At 38.6% G+C, this 24,243-nt stretch overlaps 1 protein-coding gene across 7 annotated transcripts in view; it reads right to left on the bottom strand.

Annotated features, from left to right (window-relative positions):
* QKI (QKI, KH domain containing RNA binding) overlaps positions 1-24,243 on the bottom strand; it is a 148,405-nt gene that overhangs the window by 80,016 nt on the left and 44,146 nt on the right. For all 7 annotated transcript variants that reach the window (XR_008425598.2, XM_053914228.2, XM_053914229.2 and 4 more), the window contains exon 3: positions 10,341-10,457. Coding sequence is in view for 6 of the 7 variants with exons in the window: in XM_053914228.2 (XP_053770203.1) it covers positions 10,341-10,457 (117 nt within the window). In the remaining variant the exon portion in view is untranslated. The remainder of the gene's footprint in view (positions 1-10,340; positions 10,458-24,243) is intronic.

Raw genomic sequence — 24,243 nt, 5'->3', positions numbered from 1 at the left:
CTTTTTAAAACAACTGACATATCATGTTTCTTATCTTAAACACATACGGGTGCCAACATACTGGTTTCAAAATAAAAAAACCTTTGAACATAGTATTCAAGGCCCTGTGTTTCAGACCCGGCCTTGTCTTCAAACACCCACTCGTAACCCCGAGGCAGTAGGCCATGTGAGACAACAAACGCTGGTTGATCATTTGGAGCATCTAGAATGGCATCCCACTCACCTGCCTTGCTCTCTCTAGTTTTCCTGGAAACCCTGGACATCCCATAGCACAATGTGTAACATCTTGTAGCATTTATCACACGGTGTATCAGTTTACTGTCAATACATCAGTCTCCCAGGAGTAAAAGCTCCTTGAGGGCTCATTCAAAAATTATTTGCTGCCTGAGAAGGTATTACCTAGGACAGGAGGTAATGGAAACTGAGTAACAACTACTTGCAGTGCAGGAACTAACATAAACATCACAAGGGTGGTCAGACTCCATGGCTTTAATGAGGGTCCTTCCAAACCAGATTATACAATGCTGTAATTTTCATAATCACTCTTCTAAAGCAATTGATCTGTTTTTATGAATACTGCTATTCAGTCAGATTCCTGAAAGTATGCAATTTACAAGAGTAACATTAAGAATCTGTTCCTACTCTCCGATGCACTGAGTCAAAGAGACCAATGGCAGGAAAAGGAGGGACCCGAGGCGGAGATATAATAAAGTGGAGGGAAAAACCTGAGGATTCCACAAGAGAATCAAGTCTTAATGCCTGGCCCAAGGCAAAAATTATATATAAATAACTTCACTCCTGCACACACATAATGACACTCATTATGAACCACTCTCAGTAAAACTGCAGAATTTCTAAGTTTTGTGTTTCATATGAGGAATCCTAGCTGAAAAAAAGTTATGTAACCTAACAGAAAATCACAGTAGTTTTCCTCTTGAAAACATTTTAAATAGTCATTAGTTTCTTAGGCCCAATCAGGAATTTATGAGTTATAATGTGCCTTAAGACTAGTTACAATAATACCATTTCAACTATGTCTAACGATTACTTATAAATGGGCTTGATGGGAATATAACCAATACATTGCAAGCAAATGACTGACTAATTGGGAAACCAGAGATGATTGTGGTGTTCACAAGAGCAATAACTATTTTAAAACACAGACATACAAATATACACTCATGAAATAGTTTCTTTAAAAGTGCTTTTGGGATGATTTTGTTGTTTGCTTCTAGTGTTTTTCAGTTTCCTATTATGTGCACATGTTAGCTCTTAAAAAATAAATGTTATTTTAAAAACTTCAAAAAATAGTCCAGGCTGGTGTGGCTCAGTGGACTGAGTGCTGGCCTGTGAACCGAGGGGTCACTGGTTCGAATCCCAGTCAGGGCACTGGGAACCCAGGACCTGGGTTGTGGGACAGGTCCCTGGTAGTGGATGAGCAGGCAAACCACACACTGATGTTTCTCTCCCTCTCCTCCTTGCTTCCCCTCTCTAAAATAAATAAATAAAATCTTTAAAAATAAGTAATTTAAAAAATGAAAAATGTTTTGAACAGCTGTTCAGTTTCCTCCATAAAATATAAAAGTTTAAATCTGTTGGTGAATCTGTTAAGAAATTGGTACTCTCGTACATCGCTCATGGTAATGCAAAATAAGAACTCCTAGAAAGAAAAATTTAGTACAAGTTAGCAAAATTATATATTATAATGCCACTTTTAGAGCTCTAACCAATAGGTAAACTAGCAAATACATGTAAAGATGTATAAAAGCTACTGAATGCAACACTCTGCCTATGTTTAACAACAAAAGCCTAACTCAATCCAAAAGTTCATTAACAGGGGTATGCTGGAGTAATTCACAGTGCAGCCACACAATGGCATATGGGGAAATTATGAAAAGGATTAAGACTGTCTCTACAGACTCCCAATTAAGTGATCTCAATGATATACCATTAAGTAAAAAACACATACTCAACAAGGTGTAGGAAAGTATAGAGTATCTAACAATCTATGAAAGGAGTGAGAAATTATACCCACACAGAACACCCAACTGTCATACTTCTGTAACTTTTATGTCGAAAATAGAAATGGAAGGCTAAATCAAAAACTACATTAAAAATTTACACAAATGGCAAAGGGGGAAATAGATAAAGGAAGCAGGGATAAAAGTCAGACTTCTCTGAAAATTTCCTACATTGTACATTTGACTTCAGAACCATGTAAATATTTTATAAGTAACAGAAAAATAATTTAAGCAATTCTTAAAACTAGAAAACCAACTGCAACAAATGAGCTTAGCTATGGATCTATATGATGGCATAACTTACACACTAAATAACTATTGTTTAAAACATAGTAATTTGTATCTCAAGTGAAATATACCCTAAAAACAAAAAGAAATGCAGAAAAATTGTTTTCACTGATAAATACTGTTGGCTGTAGTCTGTGTTGTAATTCTGAGATGTTTTGCATACTTCAGAATAAAGTATATTGGTTATTTTGTGACATTAGGAACCAGAAATTTCAGTGCAACAGAAAATACAGATACAAGTTCAATTAAATAAAACACTGTAGTCTTGATTTTTTAATGAGAATGAACTTGTAGAACTATATTGGGTGTTTGTGTGTGTGTATCTCCTAGCTCTATGATGAAAAGGTCTACAAAATAATGAGCATCACTAGACCCCAGAATGCAATCTCTACATACTAACACTATTTTTTCACTAACAGTAACTAGGGCTCCTTAAAGAAATGGCTGATTCCAAGTCTGGGGAAGAAATCTTAAAAGATGAGCCGAGACTATCCTATCACACCAGAAAGCAAAGCTACTAGGTACAACTACTGAGATTGTGTCAAAAAGGACTCAGAGGTGAACTTGAAGAGGTACCCACAGGCCAAACACCTTAATTAGTTAAAACCACTAACTGCAGAGAACTAAAGCACATCAAAACTGTTTAAATGCATTCACAATGATACTCAAAAGAAAACAAAACACACACTACTTCTTCACCTTTGGAGGATCACTAGGAACCAAATTGCTATTTTAAAACTAGTGAATAAAGAATTAAGCATTTATTCAGCCTTTGCTATAAAAGTAAATCTGGCTAATACTAATAAAGGAAATAGGATACAGCTCTTTGCAACTCCTACTGAAATAAAGAACCTAAGAAACCATCAACAATGATTGCTAAAATCAGAGAGAGGAAACTAGATTTTATGTGCCACCACAAAAACACTACTTGTGAAATATTCTTTCAGAAGGAAGAAAGGAAACAAGGAAGGAAGGGCAAGAGCTCGAGCGTGATTAAAACATTCTTGCTACCAATTCACAAGAAATACAGGGAACAGAGTATTAGATACCACCGTGAAAATGCAATTAGCATTTCTTCACAGGAATTCTTCAGAACAAACAGGTCAGCTCCTTCACAAATGAACTGCAAGGAGGAATGGAACTGAGGAGAGAATGACATTAAGAGCTCTATCAATCAACTGCTATGTGCATGGCCCTCAACTGGATGCCATTCAAACCAACATTTTTAAGAACACATTTATGAGACAAGAGGGAAATTGAATGCTGACAAGGTATTTGATGACATATAGAAAATCCTGTGATTAAAAGCAAACACACCCTTGGCCAGCATGGCTCAGTTGGTTGGAACGTCATCCCATAAACCTAAAAGTCGCAGGCACAATTCCCAGTCAGGGCACGTGTTAGGCCGCAGGTTTGGTCCCCCATCAGGGTACACACAAGAGGCAACAGATGGATATTTCTCCCTCACATTGATGCTTCTCTCCCTCCCTTCCCTTCTCTGAGGTCAGTGGGCATGTCCTTGGGTGAGGATTACAAAGCAAAAACCAATAAACAAAAACACAGTAACAAAGAGGCTTTCTATTTCAGAAACACCTAATAAAATATTTACAGCTGAAATTATGTCTGGAACTGGCTCCCCAAATCATCTGGGGGACACACAGGGGAGTGAAGGCACACATGGAAGGAGGCAGGCAAGGCTGACACTGGGTGACTAATAAATACTGTTCAAAATTTACCATGAAGAAAGTTATTTAAATATAAACTATGCCTATGCTAAAGGTTGTGAAAAAGCTAAGTATTCAAAAAGATCAATAACACAGGCTGTTTGGTGACATGTTTGTACATGATGTTAAGTCACAGTGATCATAGCCACTTCCGCGGATTCACCAAACACTTGTATTAATTCAATGTGTTTTAAAGTGTCGGGACAACAGGTAACATCTTTTATTAATGAGCCACTCCCCAAATCAAGCAAATATATTATTGCATATGGCCATCTACACTGCCTTGAGAAAGCCTTTGAGTGTGCTTTGCCATCATCCAGCACAGAGTCTTAGACATTATAAAGCTCAATTATTTGGTCAACTGACACAAGACAGAACATAGAGTTGCAGGAGAAAACACTAATTATAAAGCATTATGTATAATACGATCCACATTCTGTAACGCATGTCAACATGCATATAACCACATGAAGAAAAATCTACGAGCAGACATAACAAGCTGTCGGCAAGAGCGCATCCAGAGAGAGAGAAGCAGGGATGTTTCATATCTTTTTCAGACCATCTGTACTTTCAAACTTTTCTAAAAACATCACATATGAAAATATATATTAACTATAAGAAATAAGCTGAGATATTTAAGAAAATATGTAATGTATATGAAAAGCAGCATGTAGAAAATATTATGTAATTCTACCTATGTTTATAATTATATTATATACCTTCTCTAATAACATTTCATAAATCATATTCCAAAAAACTGTAGTTTCTCAGGAAGTTACAGAAACATCTCTTAAAAAGGAGAGCCTATGGTCAAATATGTCTGGGAAACAAAGGGAAAGCTAAAAACTGATTTAAAACTTTATTAAAGATATATCTAATTTTAAATTCAAAGCTCGTATTCTCATGAGAATAATCTGTACAGTTGAATCTGAGTGTCTGCGATACATGTCTGTATTTCATGCAGGCATTACTTAGAAATAAGGAACTGGATTGATTACTTCACCTCTTCAAGCCTCCCAAGTTAAGAGAGTAAAACTGCCTTCTGCGGTTGCGTTGTGGTCTGAGTAAGACATCACACACATTGTGAAAGCAGCTGATACCATCTAGCCGTCGTTATCAGCGGCTCTAGAATGGCCATCTGATCCTCTCGGTGCACATTCCTTCGTTTCAAGCAAAGAGCTCTAACTAGAATTGCTGAGTCTCGCTGGAAATTTCCAGAAGACACAACATTTGACTGAACTGAGTTTGAACAACTGTACACATTTCCCCCCTCAACATCTGAGGCCAGGAGTGTGGGGTAGACTCACTTAGCCCCAGCCTGCTTATGACAGGGGAGGTCTCAGAAAAGAGCTAAGGGATGTGGATTAAGACAAATCTCCAAGAGTGTTCCCTACAGAAACCGTTCCTACAGCTCCCCAAAGAGGGGGGCTTCATTTGCCACTTTGACAGTAACTCTAACTCACCAATAATTTATCAAGTATGAAATTATGTGCAAAACACTCTTCGGTTCTAATGACTGACATGTTTTCATCTGATACACTGGAAACTAGCTGACTGCCTCCTCTAGTTTTTGGAAAGTGGACCAAGCCTTCTAGCACGAGACAGTTTTCCCACAGCTCTTCATGCAGCCCCTGCGGCTCTATTGCCTCAATTGGGAAACTACAAATAATCACTTTCTTTTCCCAAAATTACTTCTCTAGCATTTCTTTTCTTTTAAGATTTCATTTATCTATTTCCAGAGGGGAGGGAGAAAGAGAGGCAGAGAATCATCAATATGTGGTTGTCTCTCGCATGCCCCCAACTGGGACCTGGCCCTCAACCTAGGCCTGTGCCCTGACTGGCAATCTAACCAGTGACCCTTTGGTTCGTAATCTGACACTCAATCCACTGAGCCACACCGGCCAGGGCTTCTCTAGCATTTCTAATCTGTTCAAGTATATAGTTTCCCATCAGAAAACAAGGGATTAAAATCTTGTCTAAAGGAAGGATTTATGAAAACCAAAAAAATAATACATACGAAAATTTCAAAATATATTATCATTCAGAGAATGAACAAAAGCTTAGAGAAATATTATTGACTTCATAATGTTTAGAATACTCAATATTCAAATTCTTCCAATATTTCTGAAGTTGATACCACTCTTAGAAAGGGTGTGTAATTAGAAGATAGTAGGCCATAGAATAGAATACAGGGTTTACATTCAAATTTTGACTGCTGTTTTTTAGCACCTGACCTTTGGTAAATTATGCAACCTCCCTGAACCTCAGTTTCCTCATCTACAAAGTGGAAATAATAAAGCTCACAATAATTAAGTGTACGTAAAGGACTTAGAATAATGCATAATACAAAGTTCACTATAAATCAAAAGGACTACTCATACAAAATTGGTTTCCACATGCAGACGCCCTGTTACTATTAGAGACAGGGTGGCCTGCTAAAGATCAGTAGCACCCTGCGCTGGCTTGGAGACAGAAACTTCCAAGTGTCTCATGAAGTCTCACTGCAGTTCCTGCTCTTCGGTTGTATTCAAAATCAATGCTCTGATGCCCACCAATAATGCTAAAGTAGTATCAATCCAAGAGAATGAAAATGGAAGTGGCATATTCACTCCACTGCTTCAAACCAGCAGCTCAGAATGATACAGTACTGCCTTATCGTCCCCAAAGAATTAAAAGCACATTAAGTTTTATAATTTTCTCTATTTACAAAATTCGTTATAGGAGTCTGGAGGTCAGGGAGGGAGGTGCATCGATGCCTTTCATGAAACATGTATTTGTTTCCCAGATATTTTTCCAGGTCCTACTACATGACAGGTATTCCTCAAATACCAGGGAAATGCTCCATAAAACAGACAGGGCCTATTTGCCCTCACTGACTTTGCCCGTGTAGTGACAAGTACAGATCAGCAAACAGCATTTCCATCGTTACATTTTAGGGCAATCAGTAAATTAAGCTTTATTTTCTAGCTTTCTGCTCTTTGACATAAATGGACACCTCTGCAGAAGAGCTTAAAGTCAAATGGATTTTCCTCTGAACCACCAGAAATACACCTCACCCAGACTTGCTATGTACGTCAATATCTCTTTTTGTCCCCATCTGTTTGTCATGGTCTCCCTCACAATAACAGTCACCAACAAATGATAGTACTTTCCATTTTGACTTTACTTTTATTAACATTTTTAAGAGCTCATTAATAAATTATAGCATAACCCAAGGTGATTTGATTAATTTACTACGTGTAATACATTTCAATTACTATTACAGAAGGTATTCCCGATATTATAAATCTATAAACTCTTCACAGAACCCACATACCACAACATAAAACACGTGGTAGCTATTCCAAATAACTTAATATGCCCAGGTTGTGTTCATCTGTAGCTTTAAATAAAACTAAAAATGTAATCTATAGTCAATCTTTCAATGTCATCATAATATTTTCTTGCATGTATATTCTGTAGGCTTTTTAAAATTCTAATAGGGCAACAGTAGAAATTAAAACCAAATAAAACGTGTGAACTACTTATACATGTGGTTAAGACACGACAGAATATGACCACACCAACAACCAGAGGAGGAGAACAGAAAGTCATGAGAATAAAGGATATTCAAAGGTCACAAAACAAGTACTGTCATTTTCAAGCTTAAAAATCTATAGAATTTCAGCCTGGCTGGTGTGGCTCACTAGATTCAGTGCCTGCCTGTGAACCAAAGGATAACCGGTTGGATTCCCAGTCAGGGCACAAGCCTGGGTTGTGGGCCGGGTCCCTGGTAGGGGGGCGCACAAGAGGCAACCACACACTGATGTTTCTCTCCCTCTCTTTCTCCCTCCCCCCTCTCTAAAAACTAAATGAATAAAATCTTTAAAAAAAAAAATCTGTAGAACTCCTATTATATACCTGAGAGTTTAAACATAAAATGTACCATCAAACAATGTTAAGATAAAATTTAAGAAGATTAATATTAACTAATCATTTACTACATGACAAAACACCATTCTCAGTACTTTAGGATTAATGTAACCCTCATAAGCACCATAAGAGGTAAGTGACATTACAAATACGATTTCATATTCGAGGTCTGTCCAGAAAGTATCCAGCCATGTACTATGAAAGATATTTCTTGAAAAAGCTACAAAGTAGAAGAAACATTGTAAATACGACAATGACACCTCAGTCCCCTTCAAAGTAGGCACCTTGGGACCTCACACAATTCTCCCAACTGCCATCAGCTGCCCCATGGTATTTTCCTGAATCTCATCAAAGGTCTGGAATCTCTTCCCTTTCAAAGGTGGTTTTAGTTTTGGGAAAAGCCAGAAGTCGTAAGGCACCAAATCTGGGCTGTAGGGGGACTGAGTCACCTGGGTAATTTGATGTTTCTCCAAAAAACTCTGCATGGGAAGTGATGCATGAGTGGGCATGTTGTTGTGATGAAGCTGCCAATGACCAGTTGCCCATAGCTGTGGCCTTCTGACTCATCTGAATAGTTTCTGCAGAGGAATGTTCAAGCTTCATGCAAAATTAGATGCAGATCCGTTGCTGTACTCACTGTCATTCTGAATATGACAGCCATAGTACACACGCTCACTCAACAGCATCTACTGCTCCCACTGACTAGTACAGTGAAGTCGTCACTGTTCACACATGTGCATTCCAGTCCACTCTCCTTGGCTGACAGGTTACATCGATGTCACGCAAACCATTCTCATCATATTAAGAATGGCTGCACTTTTTCCAGACAGACTTTGTATGTACCACAAAGAGATTAAATAACTTGTCCAAGGTCACAAAGCTGCTAAGTGAAAGAACCAAGAGTGAAACTGAAGCAATCTGGCTGCAGAGCTCCCTCTCCTAACCATTCTGTTCTTCTGCCAATCAAAAACAATTCACCCTGTCTCACTCCACACTTCCAGCTCTCAGCCATGGTGTCTGTCACACAGGAGTAAAGCAAGTGGAACCCGTTACTGCAGAATGAACAGAAGGTGAGGAGAGGACAAAGCATGTGCTGTTCGCTGACGCTAAGACTAACTTTTTTAATTGATGGGTACACTCATCTTTTGGTGAAGGTTTATTTATTCTGCAGTTGTCAAGATCTCACCTCCTGGTCCCCAGGTGCTGAGAGGCACTACTCAGTGACAATGAAACTGTGAGCAGAAATGTGGGATCCCACACTGAACTGAATGACAAGTACATACAAGACTGCCACGCAGCTGATTCAGAACGTAGAGTCTTAACAGTTAAGATCGTAACAAAAAATGGTTTAAATACAGTATCTAAATACACTAAAGGGGAACTCACATGCTTGTCTCATCTTTACACTCAGATGACAAGATCAAGTTATAGTAAGATTTAAAAAATAACATCTATGAGGACTTTTTAGCTACTAACTCATTATTTGTCTGCAGGGAGAAAAAAATGATGGCAATTCAGTCAGCTCACGGGAGAGCTTAGACAGCAGGAGATGGGAAGCTCGGACAGCAGTCTGTCCGCACGCAGTCAGAGCAGCCTGCAGGTCTGTGTCCTCAAGCAGCTCATACACACGCGCAAACACAAGCTGACCCCAGGGCTACCACCCGAGAGCCCTTTCCAGGCAAAGCATTCAACAGAAAACAACAAACAAACACACACACACACACACCTCCTGACAATAAGTTTAATCATTGGCAACATAATCTAGGTTTTTTCTAAAAAAACAAATCAAATGGTTTTTACACAAAGTCAAAAAAAAAAGTATTCTGCCTCATGGTATCACTAGATAAAAGGACACTAGACTAGGCAAGTAAAGCCCTCCTAAAAACAAATTATAAGTACAGAGTTAAGTCTTTGTTAGTCAAAACAGCAAAACAAGAACTAGCAGGATAAAAGAACAACACACAGAAACAACATGTTTTGAAGTAAAATGTCTATAAAACTTAGGATCAACACAAAATGCTGGTGAAACCAAAAATGCGGCTGGTTGACCTCATCTGCATCTCAAAAAAAACACCTTGGATCGCCCAAACTTTTAATTACGTGTTTTATACACACATGACAGTCTCACTAATTCCCAAATCAGAAGCTTCTAGATCGTAAAAACCAAGGTTAACATGATGGATCAAGTGGCACTTCAGCTGGCTAAATGACAAATATTAATTAGCAGGGCAAAATCATGACGGACACTTTAACGCGTTCAAGTTTCTGACATGAAATAACGGGCAGTGCTGCACACAGCACTGCAGATCTATTAAAGATCTGAATACTTCATTAGAACACAGAAGTCTAATTAAATTACTCACATAAAGAATTGCCTCTGTTTTCAAGAACTTACCTTCTTTTTATCCCTCATCGAGCCTTTGCCTCGGACCATTATTTTACATCCCGTTTCTGCTTCAAGCTGTTTAGCTGTAAGTCCTCTAGGTCCAAGGATTCTCCCAACAAAATTAAACTGGAAAAAAAGTCACCATACATTATTTTCTTGAATTTGTAGCTGTTAAAATTATTTAAAAATATATCTTCACGTTCTCAAATTACTTTTTAATACTAAGCTGAAATAACATTAAAGAGTCCTTCAATTCAGAAATTCATCCTTCCAAGTTGAGGGATGTAAGTACAACAGCTCATTTTCTAGCACAAAAATTTTCATATGTATTAATACAACTTATAAATTAGGAACAATACAATCCACCTGAAATGGTACTACACTGTACTGTCCATCAATGTGTAATATAAAACAAAGCATACGCGAAATTTTGGATGCTACCCAAGAATGCAAATATCTTCCACAAAACTCTGTAATGATGGTCCTCAGGGAACTGTTAAACAGTAATTGCTTTTCTTTTTTTTAACTAAAATCCTTGGGGAAATGCTGTTATTTACCTAATAAGTAAAGTTATACTTTCTCAACACAAATGTTCAGAGAGACTGTATTTTTAGGTTGTCTACCAGAACTCTACTCCAGTGGCCAAATTTGGATTCCACCCTGTACTAAATGTTTAAGTCTTAAATTAAAAGTATGCTTTTTCATCACATGCCTTGCAAAACTTTACATCTGTATCCTTCTTTTCTTTTTTCCAACCTACCTTTAACTTATGCTACTATTTTTGGAAGGAAGCTTACTTCTTTTCATGAATAGGACAGTGATAAAAATAATTGTATAAATAAAGTAGTAGCATCCCTCAACAGAAACTTCTAGCGCTCCTCTACAGAGGTTTATTGGGGGGGGGGGGGAGATTGGGGTGAAGAAAGGCCAAGGTAAAGAATAGAATAACTCAACACTGAAATGTAAATGTTCCGCATTCGCATGTCATCTTCATGAAAGGCAAAAATGTGTGTGTATCATCACTTCCACGAAAACCCATAGGTGATGATTCTTATGGGTACAGCTTCCTATTTTTTCCTTGCATCTGATCCACTGTTGGTATGTCACTACCTGAAAGTCATATGCTGTCAGGGCTTGAGGAGCTAGGGCACTTCTTCAACCTTCTGCACCTCAATGGCTCTTTCTCCACCTCCTCAGCTGCTAGCCAGCATTGCCCTATCCGACAAAAAGTGATTCCTACATAAAAGATGGGAAGTACACGTGTACACATGGATAAAAGTCCTCTTCCCTCACATACAACTTTGAAACAACTTTTTCCACCCCCTCTGATCCTATAAGCACTTGATCTAGCTGTATAGGATCCCAAATTCTGAAATTTGCCCGAACCACCTCTACACATTCAAATAAAATCCCTTACCCCTGTTCAGCTCCTTGGCATATAGTGCTTGGTACCCAACCTAAAGCCCCGCTGTCACCCACTTGCACTGCTGCTCCTGTGAGGGTAACCATTTTCTTCTTTTTGCCACTCTTAAGATTTCCTCCTTACCCTCAGTTTTAAGCAGTTTTACTATGGTAGGGCTAGGTATGGTCTTCACTTTATGGCTCAGAGTTTCATAAATCTGGACTTTATTTCTTTGGTTTGGAAGTTCTCAACCACAATCTCCCCCCACCCCCACCCCCCTGCTCCTGGCCCCTCTCTCCTCTTCTTCTAACTCTCCCATGACACACATGAGATGCTCTGACCGTGTCCCTGTGACTTCTCACACTTCCTCCTACTTGCTCCTTCCTGCTGCCACTCACAGCTGAGTCGTTTCTTCTGAGACTACTCTTCTGAGTCGTGCCTTCCAGTTCACCGATGCTCTCTTCAAACGGCTCTAAACTCCTGTTAAACCTGTTTACTCCAGTTCAGGAATGTTTCAGTTTAATATTCCTTTCGTAGTTTCCATTTCTGCCACGTTTCTCCAACTTGTCTTTTGCCTCACATATAGTATGTAAAGACTATCAGCAGCCCCTGTGGATCTGTTTCTATTGTGCCGTCCTTTCTTCACATGTGTGTTAACGTCATCGTACCTTCTTATGTGTTTGGTTATTTTTTAGCTAGACACTGTGAATGCTAAACAGCTGACAGAAGTAACACAGGGCCTAAAGTGACATGACCTTCCTCCAGAGAGGACATATATCATCTTTCTGCCAGGCATGTACTGCTACTAGCAACCCAAGATCACCCAAAAAATTTCACTTGCAGAGGCTGAGAGAATGCAATGCTGACCTGCTGCACCTGTGCGGGCCTGGGCAGCCCTCGCCAGCTCCCGCAACCACAGCTAAGACTGGAGATGAGATGGTGCCATGCAGATGGGTTACAGACTCAGACTCTGCCCCCAAAGCTCAGCCTCCCAGCTCTCCTCTCCAGATTCAGCAAACACACCCAGAGTAAAAGAAGCTCTCAAAAGCCAGGCTTGCATTCTGGATCATCCTCTGCCCTCCTCAGGATCCTGAGCTAGCATTCTGCCCGGTTTGCTGCATCTCTGATGCATTCAAGCAGATTTTTTTCTGTTTTGTTTTATTGTACTAGAATTGCTCAGATAGTCTGAATTACCCTATTAGTCCTTAACTAGAAAAGCCCATGGCATTTTTCAATCCTCACCCAAGGATATGCTTATTGATTTGAGAGAGAGAGGAAGTGGGGCAACATTGATTGATTAACTCCTGTATACACCCTGACCACAACCTTTTGATGTGCAAGACGATGGTCCAACCAAATGAGCCACCAGCCAGGGCACCCTTGGCACTTTTAAGTGGTTGCCTTTTAATATAAATAGATCAAGAACTGACATAACTTCAGGCAGCATAAAGTAAAATGTATTAGAACAAGGGTGGGAGGAAGAGAGAAAACACACACTTCACAGAAAGTTTATCAACAGGCCTGGCCCTATGTTCACTTAGAGCAAGCTCTTCCTACTTTTCCGCAACTTACTATTGTAACTTCACCTTTTTACACAGTCACAGATTCTACAGAACTTCCCTCCCCCCCGCCCCTCAAAACCGCTGAGACAGAGACAAAGATCTGCACATCCGTGCCTCACTCACTGTACTTACTTTGGGTATTTTTCAGTTGAATAGAAAAATGCCTTCCATTTTTAAATCTGACTCAATAAAACATTTATGTAAGGTCTGCTATGTGATAAAGAGTAAAATAAATGCTAGAGATTAAAAAAAAAAAAGAGTAGAAAGAGGGGAAACCCCCCGTTCCCATGAATTCTGTAAAGCCCCTTTCCTCTGGGTGTTACCCCGACTGCCTGTAACACAACCGGCCACGCCGGCTGCACCTCAGTCGTTACACTCTTCACAGACCCTTCTCCACCTCAAATCCTGCATGCGCGCTCCGTATCGCAAATGTGGCAAAGGAGGTCTGCAAAGACGCATGATGAACACAGGTACTTTTGTGCTTCAAATAACTAATTGTTTTTCACTTCTGTCTTCTACCCAACTGGTTGGCCTACACTTCGTAACATACATACACTTGGTAGATACTCTTTGGCACATCTTATTCTTTTCAGACATTCAACCTCTTCTGTGCAACCACATCATTAAAATTACATAGAAAAAACTTCCCACAGCTCAATAATCCTCACAGTTTTATTATTTATTAATAAGAAATGTTTTAAAACCACTCAAAACCAATATATTAATTCTGTAACAACATTTTCGTAACCTTAAAAATGAACCAATCTCTATTACCCAACCAAAAAGCCCAGCTCAAGGGTGTTTCAATGCCTACCACTGGGACTCCAATACAATTGAGACTGTCAAGGTCATCCTTTTCAGAATGTCGTAAGTGGAGAATGAAAAAAATTAATCATAGCAGCTGCTTTGTCTACTGCAACCAATTTCCAAGTTAATATTGTTTGCCTTGCATTAAAATTCATTCTGTGTTGATTTATCATGCTAGTTCTGCAGCTTCATTCAATTAAAACAATGTCGCAACACATTCAAAGAAAATCATTTCAAACAGCCTGAGCTAACTGCAACTTTAAAGACCAAAATAAAGAAAAAAGACATTCATTAACCCCACTGTTTAAGTACAGACCTTCTCCATGGCTCACCGATTATATTTATGCCAAGTGGCAGGTTCTTTTCTAAGAGGTTAACAACAATTATGTCTAATGCTGTTCATTGCTGCTCACTTCGTTTTAAACAGAAATGACAGATTTCTACCAATGACAATATATAAAGCATTATGGCAAATCTTTCCATTAACTTTTTAACATATGTACAACTAAAGATAAAACCTCCTGTGACACGCTATCAAAATAGGTAACTAATTGTCAGTGAAACACTTTTAAGAAATAGTAAAGAATAATTTCTGCTCAAAATTTTGGAAAAATTTTTTTTAAAAAACATGCACTTCTTTGGGTTACTCTCTACACAGACTGATGATTTTAAATATTGTGTCTAGTGTTTCTAAAGTGGTAATTAGGTACCTTACAAACCTTACATTATCATCACGTAAGTGACATAATAGGTGTGACACACACACAAGCATACTCGTCAAATTAAGCCACTTAGCAAATGACAAAAAAAGAAAATGAGCCCCCTCAAGTGAGCCTATCTCACGCGCATGTGTACGATGAGAGAACTGTGGCTACCTAGCAGTAGAGCGGGTCCTCAAATTACACCATTTTATCCAATGTCGTTTCTCTGTAACACGGAGGAGTTGCCCTACGGACTTTACATTTCTTTGTGTCAGCTAACCTATGGCAAAAACTGGTTTCATTATACCTCATTTTGCTTAAAGTTACAGAACCTATGGATGACACTGAGTGAGAACTTATTGTACAACTATTTTTCATTAAAAAATACCAGAATGAATACATCAAACTGTCTTGTTTTGGGGGAAGACAAATGTCTTATCCCTTTTGTATCCTCATATTATTCTTGATAAGCAACCAAATGTCTCCTTATGCTACATAATAATTACTATAGAAATCATTTTTCAAAACTTTTCACATATGCAAACTTTATATACATCTTCTGTTGGTGGCACAAGCATATGTAAGAAAAGGCACTTATACCAGCAACTTAAGGAGGGGAAATAATAATCAGGAATAGCCAAAATAAAACGCCTGTGGCATATGAATTTGGATATCCTAAATTATGACAAATCATCTTTTGAGTACAGACCTGCCATACTTTGTCGTGTGTACTGCGCTCCTGTGCACAGTGCGCATCCACGTTTTTGTGTGCACTATACACGGGATTATTAGACCCATTATTAGCCCCGGGTATGTAATTATTACACCAGTATATAATGTGCATCCTTATTTTTCCCTCAAAAATATGGGCAAAAAAAGTGAGCCTTATACATGGCAAAATAAGGTAATTGGGGAAAAGTCTAAAACCATTAAAAAATAATCAGGTGAATAAGATAAGACAATTATCCTCCTAGAAGCTACATAACAAGTGCTTGGGAAAAAAATTATTTAGTCAATTAAAATAAAAATATGAGGCAATGAAAGCCAACAAGGATTTCATGACACAAGTATATGACAATGTATTTGATAGTGTGAAGTACAAACTCTTATTACACACAAGGCCCTTTACAAAATTCCAAACTACGTTTCAAAACTTTATTTTTGCTACCGCCCTTCTGTTCAGACACATAAGCAATCACTGTTCTCTAAAAATATCATATACTTTTAAATCTTCCCTGTAACACAGTCCTTTGTCCTTCCTTCCACCAACCATGTCAAATCTTCCTCATCACACAATACTGAGTTCAAAAATTTCTTCTGTGATTTCCTTGTGTATTCTTTGATTCCTAGACAGCTGATTTTTTTCTCCTCCAAAGTGACCATCTCGGGAGTGCTTTGTATCCACCCCCTCAGAGCCCTTCTCACACAGTGCATTCAGAGGTCTGCGTGTCTCTTGCAGGTGATTCCCAAGTTAGGAACCAGCACCTGGCCTCTTTTCCTTCCTCCACAGTGCCTCAAACAATATACAGCACATAGAAAACCTAATACTTATTCAAATTGTTGAATGATAACAATTTAAAAGTGTTCACAGAAATCATAGTGATTTTTTTCATTCCCATAGCAAAAAATACAATCACTAATTAAGTTATATGCAGCCTGAGAACTCTCATACATTTCAGAAATTTCTCAAATGGTAAGCCTGACTGACTGATCTCAGAATTCCAAACAACAGATAATGTAATAAAAACAAAACTATTATTTCCATGTGCCATTTCAATATAGAAATACCATGAGTGCAAAGACCATGTCATCCCATATTTCTTAGGTGCTGAGTATGTGGAAGTATGTTGTATCAATGAGCAGTAAAGTATGAGCCAGCCTCCAATGCTTGGCCACTTTATACTCATTAAGTTATTTAATGAGGATAATACTGGAAGGCAGTTACCATTATCACTTATATCTAATAAATGTGAAATTACAAAAGTAGCCCAAATCCTAGGACACCTTGATTAATCAGCACAGTGTAATGCCTTTCTCCTAAAGACCTTAAACATATACTCTGTTCAAATCAGAAACTCACATTTAGTTTGCTCATTCTTGTTGCTCATTCAAAATGTTCAGTAGAAAGTTTATAAAAACCCTCTTCAGATTCAAGTTTATTGTTTTTATAATTTCTTCTTCACCTATATCCCAAAACATATCATTATACTAATTTTACTTATCCATAATTTGCCTTCTCAATATGAGGTCTGTCCAGAAAAAGTCCAACCACTGTTAGTATAATGAGAACAGCTTACGCGACATCACTGTAACCTGTCAGCCAAGGAGAGTGGACTGGAATGCGCATGTGTGAACAGTGACGACTTCACTGTACTAGTCAGTGGGAGCAGTAGATGCTGTTGAGTGAGCGTGTGTACTATGGCTGTCATATTCAGAATGACAGTGAGTACAGCAACGGATCTGCATCTAATTTTGCATGAAGCTTGAACATTCCTCTGCAGAAACTATTCAGATGAGTCAGAAGGCCACAGCTATGGGCAACTGGTCATTGGCAGTTTCATCACAACAACACGCCCACTCATGCATCACTTCCCATGCAGAGTTTTTTGGAGAAACATCAAATTACCCAGGTGACTCAGTCCCCCTACAGCCCAGATTTGGTGCCTTACGACTTCTGGCTTTTCCCAAAACTAAAACCACCTTTGAAAGGGAAGAGATTCCAGACCTTTGATGAGATTCAGGAAAATACCATGGGGCAGCTGATGGCAGTTGGGAGAATTGTGTGAGGTCCCAAGGTGCCTACTTTGAAGGGGACTGAGGTGTCATTATCCTATGGACAATGTTTCTTGTATCTTGTATCTCCAGTAATTGTCTCTATTTTTCATAGTTCATGTCTGGATACCTTCTGGACAGACCTCGTATTTTCACCTGTCTTTACTGATTGGGATTGCTGTCAAGGTTTCTAAACTACAGATAGCACCGAGAAGCAGGTTTCTCTTCAATTTCTGCATTACATTACTTTGGTTATTTCAGTGAGAATCTTAAGAGATATGGGTATTAGATGCCTGTGACTAGGTATCTTACTGATTTATTAAGTCTTTTGCAACAAATTTTAACAGAGTGGATCTCAAACTTTTTGGATAAGAGAAACCACAGACCAAACTGTATCTCAGCCAAGGCTGACTACATTTGCTTTCATGCAACAATTCTTCCCTAAAAACTAACTCCATCTTCTAATTTGTTCTTCTAAACAGTATCTTTTTAAATACTAAAATATATTACTTAAAAAGGAAAGCATTTTAAGACTCTGAGAAGGATTATTATTCTTAAAATTGTTAGACCTTGAAAAAAACATGAGTTAAAAAATTTATTGTTTTCAGGCTCTCTTGAAACCCTTTTTAGAATATTTCTATCAACATCCTAAGAAATTCAGTGTTTTTCAGACTATACAGAGCCTATTAAATATTTGGTACTCGGCAGGCCCTCAGTACTCTCTTGCACAGTGAAATAAAAAGCAAACTTCAAAACCAAAAAACTGAAAGTCATGAAATTAACCTTTACTAAATTGGTATTTTTTTAAATTCTAAGTCAACAATAACAGTTTTCTCTACCTAAAACTTAAAAGACATGCTTCATTTCATCAATTCATACTACTAAATTAAAAACTTCAATGGGTTAATATGTAATCTGAGGCACTTTTAACTCTATTCAAAAGTATATATTAACCTTCTTAAAATCAAAAGTCTATGTTTAATAATTTCCTTTATATACTATCAAAGTAGAGATGTGTAAACCTTACTTTTAAAATATTGTGTTTTCACTCATAATTAAACATACCCATGCAAAAGTTAAGATTTAACTAAGTATTAAAAAGGAGACCTTGAAGTTCATTAAATTTGGATTCAACATCCATTTGTTTCTCAGAATAAAAAAGGTACAAGTTGTTTACATCAAAACTCTTAATTCCTTCAACACAATAAGAAAGCCACGGCAGTCAAAGGGACTTGGCTGCATCATCATCCCACACATCAAAGGGTTGTGGGTTTGATCCCTGGTCGGGGAGTATACAGGAGGCAACCAATCGATGTTCTTCTCTCACATTGTCTCTCTTTGTTTGTCTCTCTGTCTCTCTCTCTCTCTCTCCCCCCCCACCCTTCTTCTCCTCTCTAAAATCAATAAACATATCCTCAGGTGAGGATTTAAAAAATTTAAAAAAGTCAACGAAAAGATGACTGCATTGACCATCTCTTCTCAGAACTTTCAAATCCACATGCCAGCTCAACAGCCAATCTGTAGGTGACAATATTAAGAACTAGAAGAAAACCACCAATAACCCTATACTAACTCAGTAGCTATGACTAGCCAAATTTTCTCTGCAAACCCAGGAAAATTAAATAAAAGGAAGCTTTAAACTCACATTCCACCAATAACAAGAATATTATTATAAAACAATAGAGAATACTGTGAATAACATTGTAAATCTGTATTATTGTTGTTGTTGCCAGGCTGGGATCCTACAAGCTTGAAAAACTACTTGGAAGGGCCTTTATCCAACTTATAAACCTCTGATGATGTGCATCAAACTGAGATCCTAGACCCAACACACACCTTCCAGGGCTATAATCATTCAAATTAAAACCCATTTATAAACATCAGAAAGAAAGAGAGTTATCTTCATATACAATCTCTGGGGAAAGTCTCACTACAATTTCATCATCTCACATCCCAAGCAAACAGTTTAGGAATGTAATCTGTCCATAGCAACTTATATCCCTAAAAGCTAGACCTGGCCATATTTGAAACTTACCTACCATCAATCTGGTAGATCCTATAAAACAATTTCTCAGTAACTCAAAATTGGTAACCAGGCAAATTTGATGACAGAATTAGTACTGACTTACTGAAACACAGTCTTTTACTTAATACCAATCAGAGTTAAACTATTCATACACTGCCTATACGCTCTCCACAGATTCAAGAAAGTCCTTAATAACTAAAGGGGCCAAAATGCCAGTTTGATGGCCTAGCTTTTATCTTCATTCATGCCTATCACCTTATGAATGTATGATAAACTTAAACAGTATTAAATGATTTAATGCAACATCTTCTATTTTTCCCCTAAAGACTGTGGGCTCCTTCAAGTTTAGGAGTTCTTTTCTTATTCACAATCACAGGAACATATTGAGTGCTCTATCAGATGCCATACCTTTGTTATCTTTATTCCTCCAAACAATTCTGAGATACACCTTATAATTTCACAGACAAGAAAACAGATTCTAAAAAATGAACAGGTGCACAAAGCCAATGGGAAAGTCTCTATTATTTTCAGGAAATATTTATCCCAGTCTCCTTCTCACTGAGAACAGAGTGACTTAATAATGCAGTTGCTTCATCTCGGCCCCACTGACATTTGGGGCAGAGTAATTCTTTGTTGCGGAAGGCTGTCCTGTGCATTGTAGGATGTTCAGCACTGGATGCCACCTAGTAATCTCTCCAAGTTTTGTCAAACAAAAATATCTCCAGATATTGCCAAATGTCTCAGAGGGGCAAAAACCTTCCCCGTTGACCACCGCTGAGCCAATAAAATGTTAACGGATGGAACTGGAATGGAGGCCCCGCACTGCGTAAGCTGCCGGACCTGCCAGTGACCTGCCGAGAAAAGACGAACTCCAAGTAACTGCTGCCCCTTTGGGCTGCGTCCAGCAGGAACACCCACCGGCAGCTGGCCTAGATCAAGACCTAGATGACCTCAGCTCAGCCCAATCAGCAGAACCTTAGCCTACATCCAGTGCGGACTCAAGAGCACAGGCATCAGTGTGTGTTATTTTAAGACACTGAGCTCTAGGATAGCCTATTACAGAGCATTATGGTGGCACCTGTTGAGAAGTATCACCAGTGACGGGATAAGCCAGAATTCAAAATCTAGGCCAGTCTGGCTCAAAAACCCACTATTAGTTCCATTATGATGAGTTTTCTCAACCAAATTAATACCCCCACCCCCAGGATGTGCTTGGTACAATAGAGTACATTTTCAATAGGCTACTGATAATACGTTCTCATTCCAACATCAAGCCACTGATTCAAAACCATGGTGAAGGCCATTATAGAGTACTACCTCCTTTCTGAAACACTGAATCTAAGACTTTCTTCTCCTATCATCCCAGAACTGTGCACAGCCAAGCCCAAAACAAGAGTTCCAAATGAACACTTCTGTAAGTTGCTGTGTGCAGATAGATGCAAAAGTTTTTCTTAAGTTCACTCGTATCTGAAAGAGTGAATCTTTCACACAGATATGCACAACAAATATTTATCATCCATCTAACATTTACCAGATGGGTAATAGGAGTATGAAACAGACAAAATCCTCACCCTCATGGAGTGTACATTCTGGTAATACTTAAGTAGCATCAACGCATTTTCCAAGTGCTTTACATGTATAAACTCATTCGTAAGTCACGTATAACTCCTCATAACCCTGTGAAAGAGTAATAACCCTATCACTATGTCCATTCCAGAGATGAGGAAACTGAGGACCAGAAATGGCAAGTAATTTTCCTGAAGTCAGAAAACAAACAGCAGATCCAGTCAGGGGTCTGGGTCTGAGCCCACACTTTTGTCCACTATGCTATACTGCTCCTTTGAAACTTTGTAATAGCAGTGGTTTTTAAGTCAAATGGGATGAATTCATTTACAAAATCAAGCTTATATACAAATGGGAAGGGTGAGTATATAGCCTTCCCATACTTCAAAGATATGCTAAGTGAAAAAAAAAAAAAAAAGCAACAGTATGAAGAAAATATTTGATTTATTCTGGCCAATATCTAATTCTTAATTCTGAAATAAATCTTCTCCCATACCACAAAAACCTGACGCAGACTCCCTTGTTATATTTGTTTGATGCTATTTAATTTTTTTTAAAGATGAGATAAAGTCCCTAATACAAACCACAAAACAGAACTACTCACTGCTGTATATTAATTACCTCAAAGAAAACTCAAAAATCATGAGCAGATCCCAGTTTTGCCCAACTTCAATTCTTTTAACAAATTCAAAATCAAAGTATTAAAAACATTATCTGGAAGACCAAAGTGGTTCTATATTAATTTCTTGTCTCCGATGAATTATAAGTAAATTTCTCATTTAAATAACTTTGTTAAAATAGACATTTTGGGGTGCCAAGAGTCGTCTACAACTCATATACCAACCTGCCTATTTCACATGCCCGTACCTGGATGCCTGACTTCAATTCCCCACCTCCCTAACCTGTTTTTCTTCTCACTCCTCGCTCTGGAAGTGGAGTATCCTCTGGAAGTGGAGTATCCGTAACTCCAACTAATCAAAACCTTTGAGCTATTCAGGACTTTCCCTCACACCCCATTATCCAATCAGCAAATCCTATTGGCTTTCAGTGAACAATCTATGTAAGATTCATGTACTTCTACATCCTCTTGTTCACATTCCCTCCTCTGTTCCCTAGCTGGTCCCCTTGCTGTGACCATCATCCAATGGTCTTCCTCCACACAGCAGCCAGAATGAAGCTATGAAAACCCAGGAAAGCTCATGTCACCCCTTGGCTTGAAACATCTGAGTGGCTTCCCATTCCTCTCAGAACAGTCATGTGAGATCCCTATGGGGGCCGCAGCCCTACCTGATATGGCCTCTCTGCTTCCTCTCACCACCCTTCCCAAGCACACCACTGCCACAGTGTCACTGCACTTGCTGTTCATGCTGCTGGAACATTCTTCTCCCACATGATTTTCCTGCCATCCTCCCCAACACTCGTTCATGACTCCGCATTCCCTTCACTTTATGACAGATTTCTTGACTATAAAAGCAGTCACTATATGTCTGCTTACCCCACTTTATTTCTCTCCATAGCAATGACTGCACCTGAAGAATTATATTTTGCCATATATAACGTGCTCCCATGTATAATGTGCACTCACGTTTTTGACCCAAACATTCAGGAAAAGAGTATTTAAGTTTAATTTTTTATTTATATTTACATATTTTTTCTATTATGAAAGGAATTTTAGCATATTTTTGAATATGTTATGGTACAAGAAATTTTACATAATAATTACAAAACACAACAACAGATACAAGGCACAAGAAATTTTGTGTACCAGTAACAAATTAGTACTACCCATGTATAATGAGCATCCTTATTTTTCCCTCAAAAATCTGGGCAAAAAGGTGTGCATCATATACGGCAAAATACAGGTAAATACTCATTTGCTATTGTCTGTCTCTGTCTCTGCAATGTTTGCTTCACAAAAGCAGAGGCTTTGTTTAGTTCACACTCTACCTGCCTCTTGGAACACAGCCTGGCAAAAAGGACCACACGTCATCACCTCTGTGCCCGACTCATTCTGATGACATCAAGTGAAAGCAGTGCTTCTCACACTTGCATGCATCAGAATCATCTACAGCAGCAATTTTCAACTGGTATGCCACAGCACACTGGTGCCACAAGAAATTTTAAAGCATCCAACACTGGACTATTTAGTCCAGGGCACTGACTCTTTCCCCTTAGATCGTCAAATAAAAAAAATGACAAGTCTCCACAACAACAGCCATCCAGTGTGAATGAATCGAAATCATACCTATTGTGCCAGATTAGCAAAAAAAAAAAAAAAAAAAAAAAAAAAAGGGGGGGGTGCCACAGATTTTTAGTAATTAGCTTGTGTGCGCCTTGAGATGAAAAAGGTGAAAATAGCTGATTTATAGGGCTGGGAAGGCAGACTGCCAATTCAACTACCCTGGGGTGGGGCTTGAACATTCACAAGTTCCCAGTAGGCTGTGGATGCCCTAGTCCTGGGACCACATTTGAAGAACCACTGATCTACACCATGCTATGCCTTTTTTTTCTTTTAAAGAAGAATGAGGACCAACAGGATCAAGGTTGTAGTTCTAACAAGGTGTTAAAAGTATTCCATGTTAATGACTAAGGCTGAAACTTTATCCTTTCTAGCTTAGATGAGAAGGCTGACATACTTCAGGAGATACCAAAACACCAGAATAGCAGACTTCAGTTGAGAGCTGCCCAAATCACAACGCCCCATTATCTAGGAATCACCCCAATACCCAGGGGCAGGCCCACAGTGGTCATGTTTAAGTTATATAAGCTCGATCACATCACGTCCCTAGTCATGGCAGATTGGTCCAAAACACATTCTCCCTCCGAAGAATCTTAAGTTCAGACAAAGTCTGGGGGGCACTAATTCCAAGTTATGTTAAAAGCAAGGCTTTCAGCACAGAAGGTGCAAACTCCTGGGGTTCTCACAGGGGCCTGACTGCCACCTTTAATCCTTTTTACTGTGCCCAATTATCTTCTAACAGATTCTCTCTTTGACTACGTTATCAATTTTTATATATTTACAACCAAAAGTACTAAAAAACAGTAAATGCATTAGATTTATAGAAAATTATACTGGCGA

Source organism: Desmodus rotundus, chromosome 11, assembly GCF_022682495.2.
Source record: "Desmodus rotundus isolate HL8 chromosome 11, HLdesRot8A.1, whole genome shotgun sequence".
NCBI lineage: Eukaryota > Metazoa > Chordata > Mammalia > Chiroptera > Phyllostomidae > Desmodus > Desmodus rotundus.
Note: the sequence above shows the minus strand (reverse complement) of the source record. Positions and strands in the feature narration are given on the sequence as shown.